The sequence below is a fragment of the Phyllobates terribilis genome, unplaced genomic scaffold, assembly GCF_046119375.1.
Source record: "Phyllobates terribilis strain yellow unplaced genomic scaffold, ASM4611937v1 Scaffold_5__5_contigs__length_657084704, whole genome shotgun sequence".
Lineage (NCBI taxonomy): Eukaryota > Metazoa > Chordata > Amphibia > Anura > Dendrobatidae > Phyllobates > Phyllobates terribilis.
In genome coordinates, this window is record NW_027362765.1 from 375,787,665 (window position 1) to 375,797,504 (window position 9,840).

Here is a 9,840-nt window from a genome sequence, read left to right on the forward strand (position 1 = left end):
AGTAATGGAAAGTTATTATGTGCTTCATTCCTTAGGAACCTAAGAAGAGCAGCTCCAAACAGAAGCACAGGGTTTGCGCCTTATGCCAAGTCCACCTTTCCATAGATTGGCAGAAACAGCTTTGTGCTAGCTGTATTAACCAAACCATAGCGGAGAGCACCCCAGATTTTGCTTCTAATTTGAGGTCCGTAATCCGTACAGAGGTTAAAGATTCCCTAAAAGGCTTACTTAAGGGGAAAAAAAGATCCCATAAGGATATCTCCTCCGACTATGATTCATCCTCCCAGTCAGAGGATCCATGCCTCAGTGATTCACCATCCTCCTCTTCATCAGACAGTGGTAGGCCCTGTTTCCCTATTGAGGGTACGGAAAAGTTTGTCAGAGCGGTCAGATCTACCATGGGGTTGAGGGAGGAGAAGGCAGCCAGGTCCCTGGAAGACATTATGTTCGCAGGCCTGGAGGAAAAAGACACTCCTTTCCAGTGAATCCTAAAATTCAGACCCTTATAGGCTGGGAATGGAGGAAGCCTGAGAAATCCAGAGTGTTGCCCTCATCCTCCAAAAGAAGGTACCTCTTCGAGGATAGTGTCTCTGGGTCCTGGGATAAAATTCCTAAAGTTGACTGGTCTGTCGCCCGATCATCCAAAAAATCGTCCCTACCCCTGGAAGATTTGTGCAGTCTAAAGGATGCTCTAGGTAAGAAGGCAGATTCCTTTCTGCGTCACACCTGGGAAGCGGCGGCAGTGGGCCTGAAACCAGCAGTAGCAGGCACTTGTGTCGCTAGGTCACTCATGGTGTGGCTTCAACAATTAGAAGACCAGCTCAAGGATAAAAACATATCCAGAGATAAAATCCTCTCCAATCTACCTTTACTACAGGCAGCGTCCGCTTTCCTTGCTGACTCCTCAGTGGATTCGGTTAAACTCGCTGCAAGGTCTGCTAACTTATCTAACCCTGCCGGACGAGCCCTGTGGCTCAAGAGTTGCCCAGGAGACCTGCAGTCTAAACATAAACTATGTTCCCTTCCTTGTGATAGTAAACTATTGTTTGGCCAAAAACTGGATGAGCTTTTGGAAAAGGCTGGCGACAGGAAGAGAGATTTCCTAGGGTTCACAGGGGACACAAAAAGGTCCTACTTCCGGAGGAAAAGATTTAACCGGGGACTCTCGATAGCACCGAGAATGTTTACAAAGGTTATAGCGGAGGTGACAGCTTTTTCTCCGAATCAAAAATGTGGTGATTATTCCCTACTTGGACGACTTTCTGGTAATAGGGAAATTGGAGGACCACTGTTCCTCTCAACTTTTAGAGGTCAAGACAGCCTTACATCAGCTAGGATGGTTGATAAATATTCAAAAATCAAAACTATCCCCCTCAAGGACAGATCTTTCTGGGCTTGACCCTAAATTCCCAACTCCAAGCCTGCTTCCTCCCGGAAGACAAGGTTTTCAAAATAATCTGCTCCTCTCAGGGACATCACTGGAGACTTTATGGCCCTTGAGACCAAGCTATGTCCCTACTGGGCTCCATGACGTCCTGTCTCCCGGCAGTCAAATGGGCCCAAGGTCATATGAGGCTTCTTCAGTGGGAGGTCCTGTCGGCGCAAAAATCCTTCAACGGACATTTAGAAAGAGGACTATCTCTTTCCCTAGAGATGGTGGACTCCCTCTCATGGTGGACAAACAGGGAGAATCTGACCTCAGGCTTGCAGTGGTCTAGACCAGTCTGCCATACAACTACAACAGATGCAAGTGGCTCCTGCTGGGGGGACATCTAGAAGATCTCTCAGATCAGGGGCTCTGGCTACATCACGAAATAGGGACATCATTGAACCTAAAAGAAATTTTGGCAGTGGAGAAATCCCTGACTGGCTTCCTTCCCCACATGCAGGGTCGCCATGTCCAGATCAGGTCTGACAATTGGACGACAATAGCTTATATAAATCACCAGGGAGGAACAAGATCATGCTCCCTGATGGTAGTGGCAGACAGAATTCTGCAACTAGCAGAACAGCATCTCCCATCCCTCAGTGCTCTTTACATCCGGGGGGAAGAAAATTCAAAGGCAGATTTCCTCAGTCGCCACATTTTAAGACAAGGAGAGTGGGCTCTAAACCCGATAGCCTTCCAACAAATTATCCAGCTGTGGGGGTCACCGGACATAGATTTGTTTGCCACCAGGGCGAACAGGGAGGTGGAGAGATTCTGTTCACTAGATCCAAGAGAGAATCCCTATGCTGTAGACGCTCTCCAGATACCCTGGAAGTTCAGGAAGGCCTACGCTTTTCCACCAATAGTAATGATCCCGGCAGTTGTGAGGAAAATTTGGGAGGAGGGGGCAAGGATAATTCTGATAGCCCCCTTTTGGCCAAAAAGACCCTGGTTCTCCCTGCTTCACCTAATGTCGGTCTCAGATCCCTGGGTTCTGCCGGACAGGCCGGACCTTCTCATCCAGGGGCCGATGTTCCATGCACAAGCCAAAGGTTTCCATCTGGCGGCTTGGAATTTGAGAGGTTGTTACTGAAAAATAGGGGGTGTCCACCCTATTGGGTAGTAGGAAGCCCATAACAACTAAGATTAATAGCAGAATCTGGGGGAAATTCCTGGATTTTATAGACTCCCCGTTGTCGGATAAACCTCCAATTAAAGATGTCCTAGAGTTTTTACAGAAGGGACGAGACCTGGGGTTAGCTACGGGAACACTTAAAGTTCAGGTGTCCACCCTACGGGCGCTCTATAATTGCAACCTGGCGGGGAACATGTGGGTCTCTAGATTCATTAAATCCTGTTCCAGAGCTAAGCCAGTTCGGCTCTGAGTTCCACCCTGGGACCTGAATTTGGTTTTAAATGCACTCTCTTGCGACCCATTTGAACCCCTTCAGGTTATCTCTCCAAAGTTCCTCACCCTCAAAACCATTCTCCTAGTGGCCCTAACATCAGCTTGTAGGGTGAGTGACCTGCAGGCCCTTTCTGTAGATCCCCTATACACCCAAATTCATGATGACCTGGTCGTCCTACGTACAGATCCAGCATACCTTCCGAAAGTAGTTTCCAGATTCCACTGTAATCAAGAGATTGTGCTTCTCTCATTCTGCAGTAACCCAAAAAAAAAACGGGGTTTGAGGTTAGATTCCACAACCTAGATGTTAGAAGGGCTTTACTACAGTGCATAGACATGACTAGTCAGTGGAGGAAGGACCACTCCTTGTGTCTGGCCTTTCAGGGGAGTAGGAAAGGTCATGGGGTGTCAAAGGGAACTATTTCTAGGTGGCTTAGGGAGGCCATTTGTCTAGCTTGCATTTCTACAGGTGTTCCGGCACCGGACGCAATTAAAGCTCATTCCACCAGAGCTGTAGCGACCTCCTGGGCAGAGAGAGCAGGCGTCTCAATTGACCAGATATGTAAAGCTGCTACTTGGTGTGCACCATCCACCTTCTACAAGCACTATAGGTTGGATCTATCCTCCTCTGATCTCACCTTTGGGAGAAGGGTACTTCAGGCGGAGGTCCCTCCCTAGGGTGCTCATATTCTCCAAAAGTCTCTCAAGGTGTGCTGTCATGGGTGAGGGGAAAACACCAAAGTTACTTATCGGTAGCCGGTTTTTCCTGAACCCATGACAGCACCCGTAGTTTTCCCCCGGTCTTTCTCACACCCTGGTGAGCACTTTATGTTTTGGGTGATTATATATATTGTAGGTGTTAGTTATGTGTCTAACCTTTTCTGGAGGTCCTCTCAATGCTCTGTAATCCAACTGAAGTGAGGGAGAGGTACCGCCCTTTTATTTGAGACGGTTTCCTGTCCTTGGTGGGGCGGATCCCTCTCGCAAGGTGTGCTGTCATGGGTTCAGGAAAAACCGGCTACCATTAAGTAACCTTGGTGTTTTGGGCTTAAAAACCCTGCCCAATGTTTCGAAACAGTTTCTAATTTTAATCAGCCAGAAGTCTAGATTTGTTAAGCCAAGAGAAATACCCTATTGTGTTTGTGTTGACTTGTGAATGAATGTGTATTTCTGTGGCTGGTCAAGAAAAATAGACCAGTATTTGTACAACCCTGATTGTTGTCTTCTCTTGGTTCTGAAACAATGATGTTTGTTACTATGCTAATTGCATATTATACTAAAGCCAGCTAGATGTTGATTTAAAGAGTCCCCCCCCCCCCCCCCCCCAATTGCTATGCCAGCTGTGTGGGTTGATTGAATGCTCAAACAATGAGACCTGAGCCCTGTGAAATAATACCCTCCCTCCCTAACCCTTGCCCTGTGAATGTGTACTTCAAATAACAAATGTGAACTATTTAAGGAACATATGCCTCTGTAGCAGGAGATTTAAAACAGAGAATTGAAAGACTTTACAAGGAGAATCAAAGATTTATCCAAAGACATAGATTTGTATTCTACATGATTCCAGCCTAAAGGTATATGACCCTGACTTGAAACAAACAGATCTGTTCCATTGACAATCAGAAAGCCCATGGATACATTTGGGGAGACCAGATTAGGAAGATGAAGTCACCTGGCCCCATGGATATGTTTGGCGTTGCCAGGTGGACCCTCCGGTTGCCTGGCACGCATGGAGATATTTGGAGAAGCCAGATTGGGACCGCTGGTCATCTGACCCCATGGAAACTCTCGGTGAGAGGCCAGGTTTGGACCTTCGGGTCTCCTGGCCTTGTACCTCGATGGTCTGTCAGCTTCCTAAGATTGCCGCTACCTTCTCTCTGTGGGGACCCGCCAAAGGCAGGGGGCCATTGGTTGATGTAGTTGGCCCTGGAAGTCCCAAAGTCGCAGCTGTTCTATCCCAGGCGGGCCAGCAAAGGGTGAGACTGTGTAATGTAGTACCATCTTGGGTATTTGCTGGGACTGTTCTATGTGTTTATTGTCCGTTTTGTGGTTCAATAAATTATTGCCACATTGTTTTACCCTCACCCTGTGTTGTCTGAGTGGTATTACACCCACGGAAGACCCCAGGTCTCCACAATCCCCTTTTAAGATTATTAGAATTCTGTTAATGAAACCTCTTTATCATCAGATGTGCTCCTGCATATCTCAGAAATTAGTGTTTTATACTTGTCCCACGCTGTAAGTAAATTGAGCCGTCTGGTCCACATTGTGATCAGCGCCGCCTCTGTCCCTTTAAATGCCGCCTCTGTCCCTTTAAATGCCACCTCTTATAACTATTAATATTTTGTTAAATGAATGTAACTTATTAAATTTGGCAATTTACTAATATAGTTACTGTCTGAAAAGTGGCCCGATCCTCGGCTGTAAGCTCCGACCTCTGGCATAGGACGGTTTGTAACCAGAGCTGTGTATACAGTCCGCTGGCTGACTGCTCATTTCAGTGGCTAAACCAGCCCCCTTCTCTGTGTAGGAGGCTTAGAAGGCTGTTGTCCTGTCCTGTAAACCATTTCATTCTCGATGTATGATAAGTTGAACTGTTTCCTCTATTTGCAGAATTTGCTTCTCTTGTCTGATCTTGGTCATCTTTGTTCTGCGCTTGACTGATTCAGGAGGAGAAGTGTGGCCCATGTCCGGGGCGATGGTCCTAGGCTGGTGTTACGTCATGTACTTCGCCCGTAGTTTCCAGATGCTGGGACCTTTCACCATCATGATACGAAAGGTAAGAATATAAGAGGAGTACAATACGAAAAGGAAAAAAAAGTGCAAACATGGAATTTACCTGCTTTGTAGGACATGGGGATGACGGCACCATTCTCAGTGGGTGTCCATTGTATAGTACATTAGTATTGTGGGGTGCAATGAGATGAACAGGTGCACCGATCAGCAATTGCATGGTCAAGTCTCACCCTGAGGATAAATACTGTGCACCCTAAAAGGGTGCCGTTAAAAAAAAAAAAAAAAAAAAAAAAAAAAAAAAAACATTTCCACATCCCCCATTCACTTGTTTTAAGGAAAGATTAAAAAGCTATGGCCCTAGGAGTGCAGTGCTGAAAAAATAATGAAGCATGCGAAATGTTTAACCCTTGCAGGGGGTCTTCGGTTTCTGTCCCCCAGCTGTAGTTTATTAAGAAAAAAAAATGACTTGCTCAACCTTGCCAGGTCCAGCCAATCAGTAAGCTGATGACATGAGCCATTTAGCTCATTGATTGGCTGCAGCTCTGTCTATCTCACGTCAACACTGCAGACAATAACAGCCACCAAAAGTGGCAGTGGAGAATCAACACTGGACCTGGGGAGGGTGAGTAACAGAGATTGAGGGACAGGGCGTTGGCAAAACAAGGAAAACCCTCTTTTTTTGTGATGCACAAATTTTGGTTGAAATATGTTTGTTAATGTAAAAAAAAAAAGTAACAATTTTCAATACTTTTATTTGTCGTCCTTAGATTGGGCTTTTATAGATTTCTAGGAATTAATTTCCATCTACCTTTCATAAATTGTGTATTTTTCTGTTTTTTTTAAATTTTTGCTCTAGGTTTTTCTGATTTGTTACTAACTTCATTAACAATGAGTCTGAGAGAGTCTGAAATCCAAGTCCTGTCTCCGTTGCTTTGCACTGAAGCTCTGTCTGTTCAGGCGAGCTACTGTGTAGAAGCAGAAGCTCTCCATCAAATCATTACCTTTATAAAAGAATGGGCACAGATTGCAAACAAGCAATGAAACCATTAGTCCGAAAAAAAAAAAAAAAATCAGGCTATGGACCAACAATTCGGAGACCCCCCCCCCCCCCCCAATAAAGGGTATCCTAAATAGTACGCATGATTAAAATATATTAAGTCTTCTTTCTTCTGTAATACAGATGGCCGCCAGTGACCTCTTGAAGTTCTGCTGGCTCATGGGTGTGGTGGTTTGCGGTTACAGTTTGGGTAAGCCATGTTGAGCATCTGCTTTTTATACTGGTTTAGATCACTCCTAATCCTAAATATGACCCTATAGAAAATATAAATTAAAGGAGTTATCTCTTAATGACAACCCCAGCCCATATACCTTATTGCAACATATGGACATCATCAATGTATGTCCCCAGCATTATACAATGCTCTATGCACCAGATCGGAGAACCAATCTGTAGCAGGGGCTCCCATTTTTGACAAACTTGGCCCTTTCTTGTAATATTTGTTTCCCCTTTCTCAATGATCACAAGCCAAAAAAGGGGTGTTTTGTGGAGAAAAATTTTCAGCACTAGAACAATAATGATCTATCCTTAGGATAGGACGTCAATATAAGATTCCTGTTCTCCACACCCCTGTTGATAAAGCAGACTAAATAAGCTGTGGCTCATGACCAAGCTCCACGTCCACTCAGTTTTTTTTACTGTTGTGGGTATGACAGCTGACAGCAATTTCATCCAAATTCAGTAAGTTGGATTGAGCTGTAGTACCAGAACGTCCACGATCAAAAAAAAAAAAAAATGCATGGTCGACCCCAAAAAAGGGATGCAGTTCTCAATGAAGCGCCGCAGCTTCTTTAATCTTCTGACCACAAAAGATACCGGAAGTTAGATCCTCGCCCCTCAACTTATCTGCTTGTAAATTAATCATTTTGTAGTCCTTAAAAAAACAAAAACCTTTTAAAGTCTCTTCTCTTAAGCATTTATGGAATTTCCACCTATGGGCCTGTATTTTTTTTCCAAGAGCCTGGCCCTGTCGCCATCACTTTCTGCCATCTTTCACTGCTTCCATGGGAGTTCGGAAATTGTAAAGCACAAATTTTCAAAACACACAAAATAAAGAGAGATGCACATGCAAAGCCATATTGTCATTCCCAGTGGTGTGAGATGGGTGTAGGTCACAGTCTTGGATATGCCATAAACGCTCGAGAATGGAAATACTCTTCCCTATGGTGAGCCCATTTTGCTTGGATATTGTCTGAACTCCTGCAAAAGTGAGGCGAAAGCTGCGCAGGTGCGGCCACCTTTTTATTCCTATGGAAATGGTAAAAGTTTTTAAATTACTGAACTTTTTCCTTTACTCCTCTCCAGCTCTTTATATCTCCTTCCAGACAGTAGATCCACAAGCTTTTGGTGCTTTCTTCTCCTATGCAATGTCCCTACTCAGCACCTACTGTCTGTTCCTCAATATCCTCAATGGACCGGCCAACTATACCGTCAATGCCCCGCAGATGTACAGCCCCCTTTATGCCTCTTTTTGTGTCATCGCCTTTCTTCTTATGTTCAATCTGCTCATCGCAATGATGGGGGACACGCAAGCAGCAATGGCTAAGAGGAAGGAAGAGTTATGGAAAGCAGAGGTGAGCTCTCACGAGAAGGAAGCGTTGGCAATCTATTGCATAGAATAAAGTGAGTGGTGGAAACTGCTTCTGCAAATGTGTAAAAATGGGAAAATATTATTTGGGCCAAGAGTAAAGAAAATTTAGCAATGCCAGAAAGGTCATAATTTTTTTACAAAATTTCCTTAAATTTTCATATTTGTAAATGTTGGTTACAAGATCATGACTTTGTGGAATATAAAATCCAATCCTGCTGGATTTTTGGTAGGAAGTCGCACTAAATTTTGCCACCCCATTGGAAGCTGTGCACTACTGAAACTTTCACACTTTTTGGGATATGGGTCAGATACTTGGTTTCCTCCTTGAAATCAATAAACTTTTAGATCTTTTATATTGGATGACTATACCTGTTTTAAAATTTAGGACTATTGTATTTTTTTTTTTTCCTGTAGATCGGTGGTGTCACAGTAAAGATGCAACAGACCTCTCCAAAGTGTCTGTGGTTCGACTCAAACTCCAGAGAGAATGACTTGGAAGAAAGTCGATATATTAGGTAAGGAACAAAGATTCCTGATGAGCAATAAATCAACAGTGTCAATTGCTTTTAAGGTCAAATGCCAAAACCTCCACCGTCAAAACTGATCTCATACAAAATCTTATCTGGATGTAAAATCCTTCTTTAGTTGTACTTGAAGCATTATAATAATTATGAGATAACTCTGCTTATTTTTCCCAAGTCTATACAGTATAGCTGGAAAGTGAGATCTAGAAAACCGGAAGTGTCGGGAAATTGTGGGCAGTAAGAGAAACTAATGTATCAATTTCTAGATTAAATGTACCCATTTTTGAAAATATAAAATAGATCAGATTTTTTTTTTGTCTTTCTTTTTGGTACGACAATAGTCAAGTGTCAGAGCACAGGGCCATTGATACAGTAAGAAATACTATTTTTTTTATTTTTTTTTATTTTTTTTTAGAATATCTTGGTCCTATGTAAAAAAAAAAACTAAGATTTTTTTTTTATTATTATTATTTGGACCAGCAAGATATTTTAACTCTTTATATATTCTCTAGGGTGGAGGAGCGAAGGTGGAACACGTCCCACCCACATGAAGACACGGGGTCATCAAGTGATGATGAATCGGATGAGGACAGCCAAACTCAAAAATCATGAAAAAGGGATCCTAATCAAGAACAGGCAATTACAACAGATATCATTAATGGAACTAAAGTCGTAGGAAAAGTTGATCAAGATGGAAATTATATTTTGGGATAAGGGATCATCGAGCTTTGATCTTTTTGAGTTAAAATAAAACAATAATCAGAGCTACTGGTACATTGTGGTTTCTTGGCCTGATGAAGGCTTTATAAGAATAATCAGTGTAAAGGTCGACCTGTGGTAATCCTTTTTTTGTCATCTATTTAATTAATGCCAGTCGGTTAAAGTAAGATCATTGGAAATCTATCTGTAACAGAAAGAAAGCAATGTCCTCGATCGCTATTCTTGGCTGGAAATTAATGATTAGCTATTCCTCTAGATAGGCTTGAATGAGGATCTTGGGTTAATTCTAACATACTTATTCAGCTATTGCCAAAGCCCCCATTCAAGTCTATGAAAAAAGAGTGTATATGCATCCTGTTTCCCAGCCAACAATGG

The 9,840-nt window shown here is 43.3% G+C and overlaps 1 protein-coding gene across 1 annotated transcript in view; it reads left to right on the top strand.

Annotated features, from left to right (window-relative positions):
* LOC141273236 (transient receptor potential cation channel subfamily V member 6-like) overlaps nt 1-9,499 on the top strand; it is a 43,396-nt gene extending 33,897 nt beyond the window's left edge. The window contains exons 11-15 of the mRNA XM_073684808.1: nt 5,451-5,616; nt 6,754-6,820; nt 7,936-8,204; nt 8,636-8,736; nt 9,258-9,499. Of these exons, the coding sequence (XP_073540909.1) occupies nt 5,451-5,616; nt 6,754-6,820; nt 7,936-8,204; nt 8,636-8,736; nt 9,258-9,357 (703 nt within the window). The 3' untranslated portion in view covers nt 9,358-9,499. The remainder of the gene's footprint in view (nt 1-5,450; nt 5,617-6,753; nt 6,821-7,935; nt 8,205-8,635; nt 8,737-9,257) is intronic.
* The last annotated feature ends 341 nt before the right edge of the window (nt 9,500-9,840 follow it).